General features: G+C 34.6%; 1 protein-coding gene across 9 annotated transcripts in view; it reads right to left on the bottom strand.

Moving 5' to 3' along the window:
• Positions 1 to 23,664, bottom strand: part of HMBOX1 (homeobox containing 1) — a 184,665-nt gene that overhangs the window by 18,785 nt on the left and 142,216 nt on the right. For all 9 annotated transcript variants that reach the window (XM_058720794.1, XM_058720795.1, XM_058720796.1 and 6 more), the window contains exon 6: positions 23,304 to 23,457. In XM_058720794.1, coding sequence (XP_058576777.1) covers positions 23,304 to 23,457 — 154 coding nt within the window. The remainder of the gene's footprint in view (positions 1 to 23,303; positions 23,458 to 23,664) is intronic.

The following is a 23,664-nucleotide window of genomic DNA, read 5'->3' as shown; positions in this document are numbered from 1 at the left end:
TTTTTAGATTGGCTACTTCTTGATAAATAGGGCTATGAGACTGCCATATTCACTTTTATCTGCAACAATTAGTGCAGTGCTGATTTTGAAAAATCTTGGGACACGAAGTACTGATAACTACTTCTGTAATACAACCAAGATTACTGATAATTAAAAAATCTGCTAAGAGATACATAATAAAACAAGTATAGTGAAATGTTATTGGTAGAATCTAGGTGGTAACTTTTCAACTCTGCTGTATGTTTAAAATTTTTCATAATAAAATATTAGGAAAACATTAATAATAAAATGATAAAATGCTAGCAGCATCCCTACTAAATCAGAAACAATGTAAGAGAGCCCAATTTTTTCTCTGGCTACAATTTAATGTTTTTCTGAAAGTCCTAGTTTGTAGAATAAGACATGAAACAAAATTAAGAAACAAATTGGGAAGAAGGGCCACAAAATTATCATTGGCATATTATACTATACCAAGAAAGCCAAGGGATAAATTAAAAATGCCTCAGAAATAATTAGATGGTTGGGCACTAAATAGACAAAAATATCAAAACTTCCCAATGTATCAGTAATAATCAGTTTGATACAATCTAACAGAAGAAAGCATCTATTTAAGAGACCAAGAGAAATGAGAAACATAAAAATAGCTGACGAGAAAAATATAGAAACCACATAAAAAACTAAAAATATTTTACTCACTTTGTTGAGGTATAAAAAAGATATAAGAAATGAAGAGGCATATAACACATTGATAGATAAGAATGAATAATATGAGGGGTGCCTGGGTGGCTCAGTCGGTTGGGCGACTGACTTCAGCTCAGGTCATGATCTCATGGTCTGTGGGTTTGAGCCCCCCATGTTGGGCTCTGTGCTGACAGCTCAGAGCCTGGAGCGTCCTTCAGATTTTGTGTCTCTTCTCTCTCTTCTCCTTCCCCCAATTGTGTTCTATCAAAAATAAATAAACATTAAAAAAAATGAATAATATGGCAATGTCATTTCTTCCAAAATGAATTAAAAGTTTAATGCACTTTAATCAAATTAAAACACACATTGTTTTCTTCTCTCCTTTTGCTCGGTGGGAGTGGTAGGAGTCAACAATATGATTTCAATGTTCACCTGGAAAAACAGACGTAAATGGCTAAGAATGTTTTGAAAATAAATAGTAATGAATGGGCCCTATCTTGTCAAATACTGTGAAATTATAAAGTTATAATAATCAAAACTGTGATTCAAGGATTACCGAGATCAACAGAACAAATATAATAACTTTATATGCAAGAAAGGATCTTTTTTTTTTTTAAGTTCATTTATTTATTTTGAAAGACAGAGCACAAATAGTGGAGGGCAGAGAGACAGGGAGAATCCCAAGCAGACTCAGCACTGTCAGCACAGAGACCGATGTAGGGCTTGAACTCAGGAAACTGAGATCATGACCTGAGCCAAAATCAAGAGTCGAACACTTAACTGACAGAATCACCCAAGTCGCCCCAAGAAAGAAAGAAAGAATCTTAAATTGAAGAAGAGAAAATCAGCTATCTAGAAAATAAGGCCAAACTAGATCCTCAATTTACAGACCCAATAATATTAGGGTTAAATATAAAAGTGAAATCATTTAAAAAATAAAATAAAATAAAATAAATAAAATAAATAAAATACATACATACATACATACATACATACATGCATACATACTAGAAGAAAGCATCTGAACAAGGAAACAAATGATGGAGGCAGCTGCACAAGAATAGAGCAACAGATTTACCTATATGTAAATGAAAAATAAATTACAAACAAGTGCAAATATATAGCAGAAAGGGTTAATGATCTCATTCTAAAAAGAGTTAATATACAAGTAATACACAACAGAAAAATGGCTAAAGGAAAAAATAAACACCAAACATGAATAATAAACATGTACAATGTTTAGCTTCACTAGCAATCAGAGAAGTTTAGTAGACAAAAATAAAACCCTGCTTTCACACCTACTTAACAGGCAAAACAAGGCTGATTTTTCCCTCCACAAAAAGATGATTACAGTGTGCATGGAAGGCAGGCTCTGGCGACAGGGGCAGTATATGCTCAAGGCCACTGTTAGTGATGTGGATCAATTCAGCTTTCTGGAGGGAAGTGGTGGTAATATGGCCAAACGTATCATTATTCTTTTTTTTTTTTTTTTAACGTTTATTTTTGAAGGAGAGAGAGACAGAGTGTGAGCGGGGAGGGCAGAGAGAGAGGGAGACACAGAATCCGAAGCAGGCTCCAGGCTCTGAGCCATCAGCACAGAGCCCAATGTGGGGCTTGAACCCATGAACTGTGAGATCATGATCTGGGCCGAAGTCGGATGCTTAACCAACAGAGCCCCCCAGTGCCCCCAAACGTATCATTATTCTTACGACAAAAAGCAAGTACAAACATGGTCATTGTCGGTACTATTTAGGAGGGCAAAATTGGGAAGATTTAAATGTCTAATAAAGTAATAATAGTTAAATAAATTATCTGAAGAAGAAAGTCATTTTAAAAAAAATCACATTTTCAAAGAGTTCTTAATGACATGAAAAAATGTTGGAAAAAAAGCAGGTTACAAAATCATGTATGTGTTATTCTAATTATGTTAAAAATTATATATAGAGAGATACATAGATAGAAACACTAAATGTACCCAAATATTTTCAGTGTTATTTATGAATGGAAATATTTTATTTTTTACACCTTATGTTTTTTAAAAGTTTACAATGTGTGACTATCAACTTTCTAACAAAATGTTACCCAAAACAGAGTTATGTAATATTACAAAAAAAAATACTTCTGATTAATTTTAAAACTGCTTTTCAAAATGCCACTCTCTTCTTTCACCATCCCTGTATCTGTCTACAAACTGGCAATCTAGCCAGTTATGAAGTCAGGACCCAAACTAGATACAGTTGCCAACCTAAATGTCCAGCTACGAGGGACTGGGTAATAAATTATATATACTCTTAAAATGGATTTAGTCATTAAAAATCATGTTTTCAAAGAGCATATGAATGATCCTAAATCTAAAACTATGTATCTGGTATAAGCTTCTTTGAAAAGCTACATACATAACACAAAAATGACTGAAAAATTCATCAACAAAATATTTATGATGATCTCTAAATAATGGTGTTAAAGGGTATTTTAGTTTTCTTCTTTATATTTCCTTACATTTCTCTTTATTTTATATAATATGCATGTGTTAATTTTGTAATTTTAAAAAGCATTATCTGAAAATAAAGTTTGCAGTCTCAAAGCATGAGGAAAATAACATTGCATAAATTATTTTTAAATGATTTTCTTGCTTTTTCTTAATGCCTTTCAGCAACAAATTTACACTTTTAATGTTTGTTTTGCAAACTCACTATAATACAACAAACAAAAGATTTCTATACTAATGTATTTTTTATAAATAAGAGTTCATTTTGAATTCTACAGATTTATATCGGCTTTCTCCAAATCAGCCTTCTGGAAGGTTCACATGATTATAAAGAAAAGCTAAAATATAAATGAGTTCTATTACAGAAGAAGCTGTAAGTTTTCATGGCTTTGCAGCTTGTTAAAGTTTCAGAATAGAAAAGCCTGTAAAGTGGAAAAATCAGTATTAACCTATGAACAAATTAAAGAATTCAGATATGAGAAGTTGAATTTTGGAATCCTAATTCATAAATGCAATGGAATGCCATAAACATAACTCATTACACATGGATTTAGATATATCACAGAGTAGATCCTGACAAAGAATCAAAGTACTTTAAGCTGGAAGTATTACCAAGTCACCCTCTTTATTTTGCAGATGAGGACATGAACTTTATACAGATGAGACTTGACTTGTTCAAGGTCACATGACCTAGATCTCGGGTTTCCTGACTCAGTTCATTGGCTCGAAGGCCTCACAGGAATGGTCACTATTCCGTTAAGACTTGGTATTGTTTCAGACTTCCTTTAAGATGCAAATTTCTGTAGCAATGAATCATCTAAACCAAACTCTTGTAAATTTCACAAGCGCTCCTGGAAGCAAAGATGTGACAGCATCAGTAAGAAACCCAGGACAGCCCCAGGACCACAGCTATATCTTCACCTAAAGGCTCTTAGCAATTAGGAAATCTAAAACTGCTTTGGAGACAACCACAACACTGACCTACTTATTTTCCCCCTAAGCAGTGGAGAACTAAATAAACTGTGGGACTTGTTCCTTAAAACATAGTAATAATACACATTTAAATTCTATGTATATAGAGTAGTTAACCTAACAGAAGAGTTAGCAGTACCTCTTCAGACACTAGTGTGCACGCGCGCGCGCGCGCACACACACACACACACACACACACACACACACACGCTTTCCAAGTCCATATCAAGATGGTAAGATGCTTTTCTTCACTTGCTTAAAAAAGAAAAATCCAGGGCGCCTGGGTGGCTCAGTTGGTTAAGCGTCCAACTTCAGCTCAGGTCACGATCTCACGGTCCGTGAGTTCGAGCCCCGCGTCGGGCCCTGGGCTGATGGCTCAGGGCCTGAAGCCTCCTTCTGATTCTCTGTCTCCCTCTCTCTCTCTGCCCCTCCCCGGTTCATGCTCTGTCTCTCTCTGTCTCAAAAATAAATAAACGTTAAAAAAAAAAAAAAAAAGAAAAAGAAAAATCCATATATGAGAGAGTTATGGATACCATGTATGAAATGTGCCCAAATATAAAATTTTCATCTACCATACCGGTGGGAACTGTGGTACCTTGGAGAGTGACCTATTTCTACCAGAGGGCATATTCAGAAGCACTGAAGGCTTGGAAGTCAAGGCATTGAAGCTGGTGTGCCCCTGGCTCTATTTGCTTCACTCCTGGCTGGGTTGCAGCTATATCTTCCTTTCCCTGTTTTGTCAGCCTTTGCTGATAGGAAGTAAGTTTACAAAAGAGACTTGTAAGGTGATGTGATTAAGTATCTTACACCTGGTGTACAAGATATCCTAAGGCAGGGAGCCTATTTTTAAATATAAAGCACTGAGTATAAACTGGTCACTTACCAACCTGACACTACCAACCAAAAATTTACTATAAAGTGAATACCAACAGAAGAGGATTGATCAAATCAATCCATTGTCTCCTGCATGGTTTTTCTTACGATCAATACTATTCTGCAAAGTAACTACTTCTTGCTAAAAGGAACAGTCTGTATCTAAAATGAGAACTTGTTCTCCCAGGGAGAGGTCTCAACAAATAGTAAACCAACCACAGACAACAGCACAGATTCTTTATAGAGAATCAGGAGTACACTAGTTGGGGATTATCCTCATACCTCCCTGAAGAGGGAGAAACACACTACTTTGTACTTAGGGGTACTTACTACTTCCTCTAAAACTTAACCTTTTACTTCCTGTGTCATAGGTTCACTGCTGTTTTTATTGGGAGTCAATCAAACCACCCAGGATAAATGACTCTAATTGCCTTTTAAAAAGCCAGATTAATTCTGATAACACTTGACAAAAAACATACTACTTACATCAATATTGTCAGAGCTGCAAGGTTATACCAACTGTATACAAGTTAAATTCCTTCATAGTAATACTACCAAGCAAATCTGGGGTATAGTTATGTTCCAAGGAAGATGTTTTGATAACAAAGTATAGTTTCTATTCCTTAGAAAGATGATAATTATAGGGTAGTCTCAAAATGGTTAGAACCTTTTAGTGAATAACATTTCAAAGGAGGAACCAATGAGACAGAATGATGAGGCACTATTATGATTGGGATTTCTAGGATATGCAGGTTTTCAAAGTATAAAGACCATTTTCAGATACTACTTCCTATTGCTGAAATTACATAGTCCATTTAGACTTCCTCAACCAAAAGGCAACTAAAACAGAAATAGAATATTTACCCACCAAGTCCATATTCTACTATCCCAAGATCTTCAAACATAAAACACATAAGCAAACCTTGGTACAGGCTGTGAATGTTTAGTCTACCAATAATGACTTCCTAATGCACTATTACAATGAGTGGGTACTAAGTAGAAGTTCAATAAATACTTGTTGAGTTTAAAAAAGAAAATGCTCATTCATTTTCTGTGAAGATTTTTCAGTTAGTCTATAAACTGGTCTCTGTCCGTATTAATGTTTATAATATGCTTATAATTCTGCTTCTGGGATGAATCATATCTTCATTGGTGACTCATCACCTACAACACCAATATTTCCCAAACTATATATACTTTATTTCTTTGTAAACTGTGTCCAAAGAACAGTATGAGGAACATGGGGTCTTTGTCGTGTTTAATTGGTCAAGGGACTAGAGAAATGAGGGGTCTTTTTTTTTTACAAAATGAAACTGCTGGCAAATCTATATGAGGATAGTGAGAATTTTTAATCTGCCTCAAAAACACTGTGATAATTTCTTTTGGCTATTTCTGTTTGACCAAAAAGGAACCAGGAAGTGTAATTTGCCAATTTTAAAATGCATTTAAGGACAGTTCATCTTCTTACTGGCTATGAGAAATGGATTGGGATAACTTTACCTGTCAATAAGTGGGAAAGTTTTGTTGTTTTTTTCCTCAAATAGTCTAATGGATTGAAATGAGGTCATGTCCAGGCTCCTGCTGTCTTATATAAATGTTAAGAACTTCCTTCTATTTGCAGAGATACAGGAGGTGTAGTTCATTATGTTCTACCCGAGTCATTCCATAAGAAGTATGAAAGAGGTTGAACTCTTTTTAAAATTCAACTTCCAGCATCTATTAATTCCAAAATTTATAGGAAATTCTTGCAGCATTTTCCATCTTAGAACAGCAATGACATCAGAAGTGAGGGAAAGGAAAACCAGCTTGCCAGGGGTTGCAGTGATGGCAAGACAACCTAAGGGAGGGCAGAGTACATATATTTTAGGTTCTCATTCATTTTAGACCAGAACAAACATTTGATTTTACAGGACTCAACTCTATTCCCACAGAGTGGTTTGTGTGTGGGGGGAAATGGTGGCATGATGGTCAGGCCAAGAAAAAATGACATCAAGGCACTTGAAAGTCATTTTTCTGTTGTTTTTGAATCATTTTGATTGGATCATTTTAAATCATCAAATTATTATTCATCATAGAATTGAACCGAATTGAAGGACTTACAACTTTAACAAAAAAAATCCCCTATTCTGAGCCTAATATGTCTCATAGGGGATACATGGGGATAACATTTTCTAATTGAAGTTGTAGAGCCTTCCTAAATATTTAAGTTTTAAGCAACACTTACTGATGTCAGATTTCATGCACAGCACTGTGCTAGCCTAGGAACCAGCTAAACATAACCACACCCTAGCCTGTGGGAGCATATAAACCTCACCACTGAAGTGCCAGGTAAAATTTACTTCATGGATAGTGAAATAACTCATTCTGATAAAGATATGGTTCAAATTTTCTTCTATAACAGAAGTCAGTAGAAGAGTTGGATTTTATTTTATGATAATCCACTTCTGTAATGCAAGTGAGCAGGGGAAAAAATGGGTCAAAAGATTTCTTTAAAAAATGGAAACAGTTGGAATTTTAACATATTTCCTTGAACACATAGAAAAGAGAATATGATTTAGGCTCTTGTCTTTAAAAAAAGGAAGGCTGAAAAGATATTTCAAAATAGTTTCAATTTTTTAATTCACAGGATGTTTCGCAAATATTAGAACAAAATCTGCCACTATCCTCAAAATAATTTGACTCCCTGTCAGAAAAGGGTTCCTACTGATGCTTTATATGTGGGAGGAAAATGGCAGGAACAACCTAGAAAATGGATTAAGAGATTTTTTTCTTTTTCCAATAAGGAGAACAACCATACTTGGGCATGGATGCAAATACACCTCCTTTGAGAAAGAGAAATGTTACACTTGTGGCGCTACAAGGGTTTTCCACAATCTGGATGCAACTTCCTTCCAGCCCCATTTCCTGCCTGACTGACCAGACACTCCAGGTACCTAATTTTTCATGCCTCTGTGCCTTTGCCAAGAATGCTTTTCTTCCTCTTCCCAATGCATCAAAACCACAATGCTTTATAGGACCCTGCTTGAATGTTGCCTCAGTATTGCCTTTCCTCATACCACTCTCCTCGGTCCCACTGCACTTGTATGTTGAATGTATCTTTATACCTTTTTTACATTATTTTAATAATGTAAGTTTTCTTTTATTGCTTAACATTATTTCATTCACATTTTTGTTCAGATTTACATGGTCACATCTGTCATTCTATCATGACATTCCATTCAATAGACTGATCATCACTGACTCAGGCACTTCCTAAAAAGCTATCATGGTTACATGTAAAGAAGTTGAAAGAAAAAAAGTCTCTGAATTTCCTATCCAAACAAAATTACTATCTTAGTCAGATACATGACCTCTTTGGTCCTAGATGTAAAGAAGTTATTCTCTTCAGTTAGTCCACTCAATTTAGCAGCAACATAACACAGAAGAAAATGAGATGTAAGTTTCTTTGCAATTGTAAAGTAATGAAGGAAGTTTTACTCTTAAGAGTTAAAATGAAAAATAGGAGTAAGCAAATTTCTTCTAATGAGTGAGGATATTTTTTTGTTTTCTCATAAGAAAGAAGGAACTAATCCTTACTACCTAAGCTCATAAAATGTAGGTGAACAATGATTTCTATGCATTTTCAGGTTGTAATACCCTTAAGGTATTTCATTACTATAATATATGAACACAGAAATTGAGAGATCAGAACACAAGCTGACTGACAAGGTGCTGAGACAGATTATATGAATATACATAAATACAGTCCTAGATAACTAGTCTTCTGAAAGAACTTAGTTATCATGGAGGTGATTCTGTTCTTTGAAGTTATTAATCTATTCATGTTGTTATGCTAAGCACCAATTATTTTCTAAAGATTTAATTCTAGGATTGGAAGTGTTTTCCTATCAAAAGCCATGGAGTCTAAGAACAAAGGGTCCACACGAAACAAATTATTTAGAATCACAGAGCAATACAATTTGAAAACCTGAAAGATCTTCAGAAATTCTATAACATTTACTAATTCTTTGAAAGATATAATGGCCAATTTGTTTTTAAATGATAAAGGAGCATAATACTTTATTCAATAAGTATAGGAAGTACTAAAGTATACATTGCAGTTCACATTATGATCAACTAAGAACAGAAGTGTGATGGTAGAAGGTGTATTTAAAGGAAAAAAATGTGAGGGAGGGAAAAGGGAAGACTCAGAGGGCATGAGAGAAGTAAGAGATGAATAAAGAAGCACAGACAAGAAGAAATTCAGTGAAATGTGGTAAGTGGACTTTTGTCTTACTCATCTTTGCATCCCAATTCTTGGCATACACAGTAGCACACAGTAGACACTACACAAATGTTTATCACATAAAAATTAAAGAGGATAGAAAGAAAGGGCTGAGGGATACCTGGCTGGCTCAGTCAGAAGAGCATGCAGCTCTTGATCTCAGGTTCTTGAGTCTGAGCCCCACGATGGGTGTAGAGATTACTTAATTAAGTAAATAAATAAACTTTTAAAACAAGGGCTGAGAAGTTCAGCGAATATGCTTTTTTAAAAATCATATCCTATGGTTCATATGGGAATGGATTCAGAATAAGCAACTTAATCTCATTTCTTCTGTGAGTTTAGCCAAGTTGATTAACCTATTAACTATAGGTTCTTGGTTTAAAAAAATAAACTATTTGAACCATATGATCTTTAGGGTCTCTTCCTTATTCTCTGCAGAAATAGTGACCAAATAAAGGTAAATAAAATCAAAGGAATGTTCTTAGCTCAAATGAGGCCTAAACTAAATCAGTGGTCAGAAGATGCAATTTATATATTTTTGTACAACGGACACCAATTAGTCCCTTTATTGTTCATATGACACAAGTTGTCATTCAAAGAAACATCTGGATAGGTCTCAAGCTCTAAGAAGAGCAACATTAGGAAAACATTTTTTGTTTCTGGCTAGGTATATCTTACTGAAATGAGCAGGGTCTCTTACTCCTTGGATTCCTATTTGGTATGAATACCATCAAATAATATTGGGACACTACAAAATAATACAGAAGGATACTGGGTGGTTATTTTTTCATTTTACAAAGTAACAGGATTCTGTCCAAGAGATAGAGTGCTTTTAAAAAAAAAAAAAAAGGCGGGGAGGGATGTTATTAGGAGAACAAGCAGTTATTTCTCCATTTTTTTATGGTAAATAAAGTCTCAAACTATACTACACTAATAACTGTCCTATATAATGCAAAACATGAAGAAAACAACATTAAAAGAAAATGTGGCTTCATGAAATGGGAGCTGAAGTGGAGAAGATGTCCTGTGTAAAAATTTTTTAAATCACACAGTGGTAATTAAAAGTAATAAAAGAATGATGGGAAGCAGCACGATGAAAACAGAGTGGGTTAATATCACTGGGAGATTACTATAAAAGATCACAGAAGAAAAAAACATCTTCCAGGGCCACTTAAGTTTGAACCTATGCGACTCTTTGGTCTTTATTTTATGTATGTACATACAATGTGTGTACTATATATCATCATACCATCATAATTCAGCATATTTCAAAGTCAGAAGACTAGGAAAAGGAATGTTCCCTGTAGGTCAGGGTTTTGATGACTGGCAAAACACGAGCAAGCTTGCACTGCAGTTGTCTGAGCCACACCCAGTCTGCAGTTAAATATAGAATTTAGTTTCTGGAACTATTGGTCTTCTTAACCTTCACAGTCCAAGTATTCACTGAAAAAATTAAAAGTAAAAAGGAGAAAGGAAAGAGACTGAAACCAAAATCCAAGTACTAATAAACTGTCCTGGGAAGAATTCCAAGATGCAGTAAATACAAGAGAATTAAATTACAGAAGCCTCAAGCAACATTCTAGAAACACACTTTACAAACTTATTTGTCTCTTCTATGCAGATTCTACCAGGATGTAGAACACACTTATACAAAATGTATTTGTGTAGTTAGACCCATGTCTCTAATTCAGATTATATATTCAGACTGTATAACATGTCAGTTTAACAGCAGTGACACCAAATTTAGAGCTATGATTTAATTTTGGTTTGTTATAATATTGTGGTTGTGACGCTATTTTTGCTCATGAAGAGGCACTTTTATCCTAAGAAGCTATTTTTAGATGCTTAAATTGGGGGAGCAGGGAGGAGAGACGCTCTCAAGCTAAAATTTTTAATACTGATTCTTTGCCGTTGGGAAGAATATTTTGGGTTTATTTTTAAAAGTTGTTTTGGAGACTGACAAAAGTTAAACAGCAACAAAAAATGTTTTCTTTATAATTTCAGAGGGTTCTGGGCTTTAGTAATGATTTTGTTTTATATTGCTCACTGAAGATAAACATGGAAAGAGAAGGAACAAAAAAAAATAGTATACAGGTATACTGGCTCCATAAAAAAAATAAAAACATGCAATAGTTTTAATTACAAATACACGAAGAATTACAAAATATTCATTTTGCCTCCGTTCTCCTGGACACATTCAGATACAGACTGATCATTCAGCTACTGTGATGAAAATTAACAGCAAGAAGTACCCTATGTACACAAATCTGGCTCCAAAGCTAGTACTCTTAACCATTATGTGCTATTTCTTCTACCTGTCACAGCCAGGTACTCTTACATTTATTCCTGTATCTAGTTAAAGTCCTCTCCAAGTGGTTGCTTCTCTATCTCGCTTAATTGGGCTGAAAACCCTACATACGGAGATTTGAAGTGTTCTTTTCTCTTTCTCCCTTAAGGCCAGAACAGGTGCACAGCCAGGTTTCATTCTTTTGTGTCCCAGTCATATCCTAACACTCCAAGCCACACCTGTTTCCACATACCCTGCCCAAATTGCTGAAAGGGGAAAGAAAGGAAAAAAGAAAGGAGTACATTAGACACCTTGTTCCTGGGCCATAAAGCCTCCAACACTTCTGACCATAAACTCTAAAGACTCAAGCCAACTAGGTTCATCATCCCTCTACTCCTTTCACCTAGAAGGTATCCATCCCTAGCACCTTGCCTCATACCTAGTAAGTCCTTTGTTGAATTAGCAAAAGGATGGTTAGGTTTGCTGAAGAAAAACCACATTTGAGTCTGACATTACATTATTTGCACAAGCAGCTATTTCTGACTTATGATATATATGATATTTTCTCCTCTTGTGAGTATGCAAACTACTGGAGGTAAGCTTACCTCAGTGCTAGCACATAGCAGATGCTATAAAAATAAATGAATAAGTATTAGTCAATTATCTATTCTATTTTATCCATTCAAATCTAGCCAGGTCCTCTTTAAATTTGTAACAATAATCTTTTTTTTAATTATGGAAAATTTCAAATCTATACATGTTTGTGTTTCTGAGTGTTTCACTCGTCTCATTTAAACAGGAAGCATGTCACCATGAGGAGAACGCGAGTTGGCAGAGAGAGCAAAGTGTGAAATAATTGTTTAGGATACTGGGAAAGACTGAACCAGGTGGGTATAGTATGAATGTCTGGCAGAATTACAGGCCCACTTGAGGTTCATGGTCATGAATTTAAAATGAGATCAGTCTGCAGGGTTTAAAGTTTTCTCTAGCCATATTTAGCTACAAAAATGCAGAAACAGTATAAGCAAAATGCAAGACATGGATTTGACCAGGGTTCACTGATATACTGTGGCTTTAACTGTACCTGATATAATGATGCCTCCTAAATCTCCTTTTCTAGAGACACTGAGATCTCTTAACATCTTGAAATGAGTTCGCAAAGTTCTAAGTGGAAAGAACTTAAATGGAAAAAGAACACTGGCTCAACACCAGTTATGAGGAAGGCATTCTACTGTGTTCTTTACATACATGATCTCATGCAACTCTTCTCATAATAGCATCTCCCATTTTATAGAAAACTGAAATTCTGAAGGATTAACATAAAATGAAGCTGGGACTAAACCGTAAATCTGTATGACTCTGAAGCCCATCCGCTTTTTACTGTATCGTAATACTTAACTCTTCTTTTTCTAAATATTTCAAATATTAAGAGATGTTGAATGATTTGCCCAAAATCAAACTATTTTCTAAAGGTACAGATTCTGTTTCCCAGAATCTGTTAAGTTCTCTTTTACACCTCCTGCTTTGTCATTTCTATGTTCAGTCTGTAACTAGGTTAGGTTGTTCTTTTCTTCACATTTTTTTCTTATACCTATTACCTTCTATCCATTTTGTTTGCTTTGATATTATCCTTTGGGCCCTCGTCGTTCATGCATAGACTACTCTAACAGCTTCCTAGCTGGCCTTCATTTTTCCCACTTCCAATCCATTTACATGTAGGCTAGTCACACTTCCTTCCTCTAATGCTCTTACATAAAATCTGTAAATAATAAAATATATACCGTATAAAATTTTGAAGATTAAATAAGGTCAACTGTCATACAGAATTATCAGTAAGATCAATAATTGTATACAAACTGTAAACTCTTATTCAAATATAAGATGCCTTAAGATATATGAGGGCAGGTACTACAACTTAACATTTATTTAAATTTTATTTACCCTTGACTCTAGGCATCTGGTATGTGTTCAAATACATACTTGATTGGCTGATTTCTTGCCTATCTTCCATACTCTTACTAATATTATCTAACAGACGATTCTAATCAGGTACAATCTCCTTTCTGAAAAAGCCTGAACACCAAACTGTGGTAATAAATTAAGCATGGGACTTATTTAATTATAGCATGCACAGTATGATTAAGTCCTGTATAATCAAGGTAGAGATGCTCCTAACGAAAAACTCCACGTTCTGCCACAAAGAACTTAGTGATAATCTAATATTATAATACTCTTTTTCTCCTTCTCTAATTGGTGAACTAGAATCTGTCATCCATCAAAATGCAACCAAAATGTCATCATTTTGTTAAAGTCTCTTTCCTCTGATTGCATCTCATGGTCCCATAAACTCAAGTACCCATCTTCATAATAGCATTTATTCCTCAGTTCTGTAATTGCTTATACTATAATGCTCCACTATATGCTCACTATAATTATAATGTAAGCATTATACTATAATGCTCCACTATATGCTTACTATAATGTAAAGGAATATATTTCAGGGTAACTAAAGAGTTGATGAGGGAAAGTTCTTCTTTATAGAAGAATTCAGCTGATTAATGCAGAAGAAATGAAAAAATTGGAAGATAACCATTTAAAAAATTTTTAATGTTTATTTATTTTTGAGAGAAAGAGAAAGAGCGCACGAGCAGGGAAGTGACAGAGAGAGGGAGACACAGAATCTGAAGTAGGCTCCAAGCTGTCGGCACACAGCCTGACGCACGGCTTGAACCCATGGACTGTGAGATCACAACCTGAGCCAAAGTTGGACGCTTAACCAACTGAATCACTCAGGCACCCTAGGAATGTAACTATTTTGTAACCCCTTATTAAAAAAGTGACTAGGAAAAAGCCATTAGTGGATGACACAACAGTGATTCTCAATCCTAGATGTACTTTAAAATCACTTGAGAACTTTTCAAATATACCTCTGTCTATGTCCCTGTGGTCAGGGGTAGTGGCTCACTGATATTTTTAAAACCTCCCAGGTGCTCCTAATATGCAGTCAAAATTAGGAATCACTGCCCTAAAACTACTCACTAGATGGGGAACTTTCTAATAAGTGGATCAAGATGACAGAACTGAATCCCATGGTTAATCCTATAGTTACTAAAAATGGGACAACCAGACATAATGTGCCTCCTTATATGATGTACTAGTAAGGACAAAGAAGCCAAAAGAGCTAAACCAAAATCAAATGAGGACTCTAGATCTAACTACCACTCTACAGAAAATATGAGGTGATGTTAAGAGACACATAAGAGGATGTAATTGACCAAACCTAAAATGTGGGAAATTCAATACAACAAATGCCTTAGTATCTTCAACAAATGAACAACATGAACAAAGTGTGTGTGTGTGTGTGTGTGTGCGTGTGTGCATGTGTGTGTGCGTGTGTGTGTGCATGCACGCGTGTAAGGAACTGTTAGAAATTAAAAGACTCAAGAGACACATCTATCAAATGCAGCATGTACAAATACTTCTGATAAACAAGTGAATGAATGAATGCAAATTAAAAGACTCAAGAGACATATCTACCAAATGTAGCATGTATAAATACTTTTGATAAACAGGCGAATGAATGAATGAATGCATACATGCATGCATACTAAAGGAGAAAAAAGACCAATCATTATAAATAATAAATTCTTAAATCTTATACTCTGAAAAACAGGGCTGGGTGTGGAAAGCAGGGTTAGATGTGGATACAGAAGCAAAATAATTTTGATATGGGAATGAGTAAAATCTGTTTCTGTCACTGTCATATAGAAAATCTTCTAAAATATTTCAGTAGACTTAATGTTTGCTTTTTAATTTGTATTTGTATTTGCCTTATGATTTTGAGTAAAAAGAAAAACAAAAACAAATTATTATGGGGCAAATATACCCATTATTTTCTTTATTGGGGATGAGTTACAGTTGTTCTGTATCACAGCCATCTAATAAAATTTTCTGCAGCGATACAAATATTCCATATAAAATTTTCTGTGATAGAAATACTGTCTAAAACTACAGTCAGGGGCGCCTGGGTGGCGAAGTCGGTTAAGCGTCCGACTTCAGCCAGGTCACGATCTCGCGGTCCGTCAGTTCGAGCCCCGCGTCAGGCTCTGGGCTGATGGCTCGGAGCCTGGAGCCTGTTTCCGCTTCTGTGTCTCCCTCTTTCTCTGCCCCTCCCCCGTTCATGCTCTGTCTCTCTCTGTCCCAAAAATCAATAAAAAAAAAAAAAATAAAAAAAAAAACAAAACTACAGTCAGAAGCCATACACAACTAGTAGGTACTTAAATTGTGGCTAGTGTGACTGAAGAATTGAATTTTAAATTTTATTTCATCTTAAGTAATTTAAATTTAAATAGTCACATGTCACCACCATATCAGTGCAGTTCTAGATGACTACAGCTCTCCTCTCCACCTGCAATGTTTGCCCTTTTCCTTTTACTTCATTAACTCTTACCACATCCTCTATTATAATATCTCACAGCACCATGAACCTTTCCTTTCATACACGTATTACCATTGCAATTTTACCTCGATTTGTCTAATTATCTGTTTAATGTTTGTCTCTCCAAGCTGATTGTAAACTTCAAGACTGAAGGAACTATTTATGCTCACACCATTGCATTGTATAGTGACATTTGTTTATTTGTTAAGTAAATGTTATTAGATAACATTGTGTAGTTGAGGTTTTTGGTAATGAAGACATTCATTTCTCATAATTCTACATGAATTGATCCAAAATTTAGATCTTTAACACACATACAATATATGTACAAAAGTAGAGAAAACTGTACTATGAACCCCCAAGTAAGTACTACAGAAGCTATAGAAACCATCAACTTACAAATACTACTCTTGTTTTACCCACACCCTTGCCTCTGCCTTTCCACTTTGTTATTTTGAAGTAAATCCCAGATATCATATCATTTCATCATATTCTATATTTTAGTACATATTTCTAAAAGACAAAAACTCTTTTATAAATGTAGCACCACTTACATACAAGCTACCATTATCATAACTGAAATTAGAATCATCATTTATCCAGTGTATCAAATTTCTTTAATTGGCTAATACATTTTTTTAAAAAACACTTGAAATACCTGAGTTATTATATTCTTAGTATCTCTCACATCATGGATTTTGTTGACCTGAATTCCTCATAGTATTGTTTGACAGAACTTTGTTTAATATTTCCTACCAACCTAGAGCTAGACCTACACGCTTGATTTAATTCAGGTTCAATTTTGTTAGCAGAATACTCTATATGGGTGGTGGTGTTTACATCCTCCAAGAGGTATATAATGCCTGGTTGTCTGTCTTTTTGTTAGCACCTATTCATGATCATTGTCAGATCTATTATTTCATTAGGAGTTTACAAAATGAAGATATTTTAATTATATTATTCCTTTTTCATTTATTAGTTGAGATCCTTCATTAAAGAAAGCCTTTTGGTTAATCAGGGATAAAGTTCATATGCGAAAGACAAGTTAAATAGTCAGTTCTTTCCTTTTACCACTTTTAAATATTTAGTTGGTTCTCTAACATTCTCTTGGTGTGACCAATAATTTTTTTAGTAACATTATTATATATGGATTTTTAATAAGTTTGTTGTGCTTCAATCTATTACCAATGGTAATAATAATAATGGTAATATAATTCGATGTTCAAATTACCCCCATCTTTGGAAGGGGGAGCCTCTTCAAGTTAGCTCCTGAGTCCCTTTGGTATTACTCACTTATCTGTAATGGCCTTCTTGCTTTAACAGGATCTCTAGTCTTATCATGTATATTTCCTGTGCCAAGTTTAGAATCAGACATTTCTCCAAGGAGTGCTAATGGCACTTATGACCACACTCTGTGCCCTAGGACTGCTAATGTCTACTAAGTTGATCACTGTTCATGGGTTGTTTGAGTTAAGCAGAGATGGAAAGTACACCCCCTCCTTTTGTCCAAGAGAAACTATAACAAATTCACATTCTTATTTATAATTCATATTCAAGATTTTGGGATTTCCCACCAAAGTATAGCTGGCTTCTTAGCAGATATTGGCAAGCTGATCCTAAAATTCATGTGGAAATACAAGGAATCCAGAATAGCTGAAACAATCTTAAAAAAGAAGGAAGTGGAAAATTTGTATTTCCAGATTTCAAAATTTACTACAATAAAACAGTAATCATGACAGGCTGATATACAGATCAGTGGAACAGAATAGAAAAGAAGAGATCCTTCACATTTTTAGTCAACTGATTTTTTTTTTTCAACATTTTTTATTTATTTTTGGGACAGAGAGAGACAGAGCATGAACGGGGGAGGGGCAGAGAGAGAGGGAGACACAGAATCGGAAACAGGCTCCAGGCTCCGAGCCATCGGCCCAGAGCCTGACGCGGGGCTCGAACTCACAGACCGCGAGATCGTGACCTGGCTGAAGTCGGACGCTTAACCGACTGCGCCACCCAGGCGCCCCTAGTCAACTGATTTTTGACAAGGGTACCAAGACTAGTCAATGGGAAAAGAATAGTTCTTTCAACAGTGTTGGGACAACTGGATATCGCATGCAAAAGAATAATGTTCAGTCCCTAACCTCACTCACATCAGATGTAAAAATTAACTCTAATGGATCAAAGACCTAAATTTAAGAGTTAAAAGTACAAAACGCTTAGAAGAAACATAGAAATAAATCTTGTGACTTTGATGTAGGCACAGCTTTCTTAGACAAGCCAATAAAGGTGCAAACAACAGACAAGAAAATAAACTGGAATTTATGAAAGTCAAAAACTTGTGTACTCCAAGATCATCATCAAAAATGTAAAAAGACTACCCACAAAATGGGAGAAAATATTTGGAAACCATGTATAAGTGACTTGTATGTAGAATACATAAAGAAAACTTACAATTCAATATACAAAGACAAATAACCCAATTTAAAAAATGGACAAAGGATCTGGATAGACATTTCTCTAAAGATGAAATACAAATAGCCAATGAAAAGATGCCCAACATTATTGGCCAGGGAAATGCAAATCAAAACCACAGTGAGAATCTACTTTGCACACACTAGGAGGGTAGTAACAGTAAGACAGATAATAAGTATTGGTGAGAAACTGGAACCATCATACAGTGCTGGGTGGAATGTAAAATGGTACATCTGCTTTGGAAAACAGTCTGGCAGTTTTTCAAAAGGCTGAACACAATTACTATATGACCCAGTAATTCCACTAGTACACAAATTTTGTTGACGGCAGCATTAGCGATGATAGCTGGAAAAGGGAAACAACTCCAAACGTCTATCAACAGATGAATGAATAAATAAACTATGGCATATCTATACAATGGAATATTATTTGGCAACAAAAAGGAATGCAGTATGTCAAACCTACAACATGGATGGACCTTGAAGATATGCTAAGTGAAAGAAGTGAGTCACACATGGCCACATTTGTATTATTCCATTCATATAAAATGTCCAGAATAGGGAAAATCTACATTCAGAGAACGCAGATTAATGGTTATATAGGGTTGGGGGAGAATGAGTGGAAAAGGAGTGACTGTTACTGGATACTAGGGCTTTTTAGGGGGTGAAGCGAATATTCTAAAACTGATTATGGTGATGGTTGCATGACTGTAAATACACTAAAAAGCACTGAATGGTATACTTTACTTAGGTGAACTGTATCTCAATAAGACTGTTGTTAAAAGAATAAATTCGAGATAAATTTCTATATGCACACACATACACATTATAGTGTTTTACTTAATTATTTTGATTTTATGTTTATATCTGTTGTACACCAAAAATTTTGATTCCTAGGAACATTAATTATGATTGTCTTATTTATATCTGTATCTATACAAATAAAAATAGCAACTGGGTAACAATATTAATATTATCAAATTAGTAAAAACAAGGTAAGATTTTTTTTGTAGTTCTTCTTATCCTAAGCTGTATCCCACCAAGAAGCATAGTCAAAATACTGTGTTATAAAGTTATTTGATATAGGTTATGAATGTTTAAGTCAGTGAGGTTTGTTTCATTATATTTTAGGGGTCACCTTCCCCCCCATTTCAACTTAATTTTGTTTTATAAATACATAAAATATTTACATGGTTACAATGTCAAAACAGGGTATATATTCAGAGAAGTTGAGCTTCTATTCTTGTTCCTTCTGTTTTTTCTTTCTCTTCTTCTATTGGTAGCCGTTTATTTTATGGTGTATTCCTTCATTTTAAAACAAATTATAAGCAAATATATAAATACATAAATGATAGCCAACTATATACAACAGACAAAAAATGTTTTTTTTAAACATTATATTCTGGAGATCACTGTATATAGAAAAGTATTCATTCCAGTAGTTACAAAAATGTAAAAAAGCCTTACGAAATATTTAACAGTGATAGTACAGAAGGACACAGTATGATTTTCATTCTCTAGGAAGGAAAATTCATTCCTTTTGTTGTGGCATAGCACTGTATTATTTGAGCCTGCACATCCAATGTGTGGGTGCACTATAGTTTAATTACCCAAGTCCACCACCCATAGACACACCGGTTGTATTCAATATTTTGACATTATTGCAAACAGGGATGCTGTATTTATATTTTTGTCAGTTTACCTCTGGGATAATTTTCTAGAAATGGGAATGCTGAGTCAAAGGGCAAATCTGTGAGTAACTATCCCTAATAATGTCAAATTCCTGTCCACAGAAGTTGTTCCATTTTGCATTCCCCACAGGCAGTATGTGAGAGTGCCCATTTCCCTACAGCTCAATAAATATGAAAATGTTATGGAACTTTTGGATTTTTGCCAGTGTGATAGGATAAGAATAGTATCTCAGTGTAATTTTAATATGAATTTCTCTTAGTGTGAGTTAAATTGAACATCTTTTTATATGTTCAAGAGCCATTTGCATTTGCTTTTCTGCTGATATCTTTAGTTTTCTACAGAGCTGTTGGTCTCTCTCTTATAAAAGCTGTTTATACATCAGGGATAATAATATGTGGCCAATATTTTTTCCAATTTTTCTTTTGTTTTTGTTTTTTATCCCCAAAGTTTTTTTCTTTTTCAAAAAAGTTTACTTATTTATTTTGAGAGAGAGAGAGATAGCAGAAGTTGGGGAGGGGCAGAGAGAGAGGGGGAGAAAGAATCCCAAGCAGTCTCCCCACTGCTAGTGCAGAGCCCGATGCAGAGCTTGAGCCCATGAAACCATGAGATTGTGACCCGGGCTGAAACCAAGAACTGGACACTTAATCGGCTGAGCCACCCGGGAGCCCCCTCAAAGTTTATCTTTTACTTTATGTAATCAAATTTATCAATCCTTTCTCATATTTTGGATTTTGAGTCCTAGTTAGGAAAAACTTTACCATTTCCAGGATACCCATACTTTCTTCCATTATTTATATGGACTACCTTTTTTGATTCATCTGAAATTTGTCTTGTGTATGGTATGAAGAATGGAGTGACTTTGACTTCTACTAATATATTTGAGTAACCCTAGTACTTTGCTGGATTTACAGTCTGTGCATAAATATTTATCTACCTATTCAGTGTAGGAAAAAACATCACACATTGCTCTGAGGTTAGGGAACTTTATATTCCATGTTAGAAAATAAAAAGTTCCACTTTCACAAAATGAAATCATTCCATGATCTTCTGTACTAATGCTATTAAATACTTTGAAAGGCTTTTTGCGTTTCTACAACTACTGGAATAAACCACATACTTTCTTACTGGTTGTGCCAAGTAAGATAAAATTAAACCTAAGATAACCAATTCCTGGATACACTTATTAAAATTAAGGTTAAAAAATAAAAATTAAGATTAAATGGGAGTCTTACATGGGGTAAGTGCTCAATGTCTTTTTAAGTGAAATTTAATTAGTGTGATTCCATGGGTAGATTTTGTTGCTTTGGGAAAAAATAAAAAGAATCGCAAAACTTATGAGGTTCAATTCTGAAAATGCATTAGGAATATCGCCTATCATTATTAATATTATCAATTTTATTATTTTTCCCATCCCTAATATTATCAATTTTAAAATTAATCTCTCCTCACACAAACATTATGTGATAAATGTATATTGGTATCTTTATGAGTAAATTAAATGGCTGAATCAGTAGCAAAATTAGAACTTACACCAACTAGAAACTAATACCAAAGCCTACTTTGTTACCAAGAGGAAAAGGTATAGTACCATAAATAATTTTTAAGTTTGGAATTATTTAAATTTATGTGTGTTATGTGTAAGTTCTGGGGAAATTTTTTAATAGAATAAAAATTTTTAGATGAAAAAAATAAAGCAGATTATAAACATCAGGTCTCTGGGATGAAAATGTCTCACTCTTCTATTTTAACTGCTCAAGCATATAAGGATTTGTTATTCAATGAATGGCCTCTATGCTAATCTACAATAGACAGAGTGAGAAAAGTTATAGATGATAACATCAATGAATAATCTATAGTTTCATTTTGGCTACTGGATCCAACATCCTCATTAAGCAAACCTTTTAATTTCAACCTAATCACAAGAACAAAAACCATGGCCTCAACTTTGGCATTTTAAATATCCTTCTACTTCAGGTAGTAATGTCTAATGAGCTGGGAGATAATCAGGAAATAAGCAGGAAGAGAGATGACAGAAGTCCAGATGACATATTAAAAACTTTCATTTTATAGATAAAAAAGTTACTGCTTAGAGTTTGTGAGCTGCACAAAGTTGCACAGTTGGTTAACGCCAAAGCCAAATCCAGGTTTCAGGTCTTTGACTCGCAGTCAAATGCTCTTTCCAGTTTGCTGTTCGACTGATCAGATTAGACAATTGGGGAAAAAAGGTGAAGCTGGCTCAATGTCAATATGTATTCTATGTCAACATTGTATTCTATGTAAACATATTCTATGTTTAACTTAGAAGTTAAACCCAGTTTTAAACGTTCAATTCCATTCTTTTCCATTATTGAAATTATTGAGAAATCTCAATATGAAAATTCAATTGTTTTTACCTTTGCCTAATATATTCTTTTTTCTCTATATTTATTCTTGGGAATAAATAGTTTTTAAGTGGAAAATTATTACCTTATTGAATATAAAACTCTCCATCAAAACAGAATTCCATAAACATTACTTTTAGGTAGGATACTAAGAGGGCAATTCTACTACAGGATCTACCCTAAATATACTGAACATTTAATAATCATATTTAATTAATCTATACCATTTTGGATAGAAAAACAGAAGCTAAGATCAAATTCCAATCTAAAACATACTGAATATACTGACTATGGATAAGGTACTGGTGCTAGAGTCAGAAGATAAATTAACAAATCAAAGTAAAAAACAGTATTTTTAACTTTTGGGACTGAGCTCATTTAGGCCATACTCCTGATTGAAGGAAGTAAAATCTCAGTGGCCTTCTATATAATTATTCAATATTTCTGATGAAAATAAGACTTCAAAGAGCATTTCCAAAATAAAATATAAAGATCTAAACTCAGAAAAAGTCTTCTAAAGTTTCTTAAGTTACTGAGAACACTGTTTAGTTATATTCATACATGTTAACTCCAGTTTTATGAATTATAAATGGTAAGATCTTATTTCAATAATATAACGTTTATAATACCCCAAAATATATTTTGAGATAGAACCTACATCCCAAATTACTCGTCTGAAATGGAAACTGTCCAAATCTATCTTGAAGTTTCTCTCTTTCCTAAGTTTGGGACCTTGCTCACGGGAAAGGAGACACGTACCTTTCCATGACAGCGAGGCACTCCTTTCTCCAGGTAAATCGACTCCCTCGTCGTAGTCGGAAGGTGCCAGATGTGGCAGAGACTGGGGGAGGTGTTTGTCTCCATTCTGGGTCCTCTATTGGAATGGGGGCTGGTCTCATACTTAGTGTAGCCCCTGAAACAAACAAGACTTTTTAGCAAAATACCTTGCAATTTATTAAAACCAATGACAAATATAATCATGAAATCAACAATAAATTTTTGTCCTTCTATTGAAACTTGTGAGCCAAATACATTTGCTATTTACAAAAAAAAAAAAAAAAAAAAATCCCCAGGGTCTCTCACAGTGCCCCATGCCAGTGCAAACTGTTGCCTTGAAACA

This window comes from Neofelis nebulosa, chromosome 3 (assembly GCF_028018385.1).
Source record: "Neofelis nebulosa isolate mNeoNeb1 chromosome 3, mNeoNeb1.pri, whole genome shotgun sequence".
NCBI classification, from domain to species: Eukaryota; Metazoa; Chordata; class Mammalia; order Carnivora; family Felidae; genus Neofelis; species Neofelis nebulosa.
Note: the sequence above shows the minus strand (reverse complement) of the source record. Positions and strands in the feature narration are given on the sequence as shown.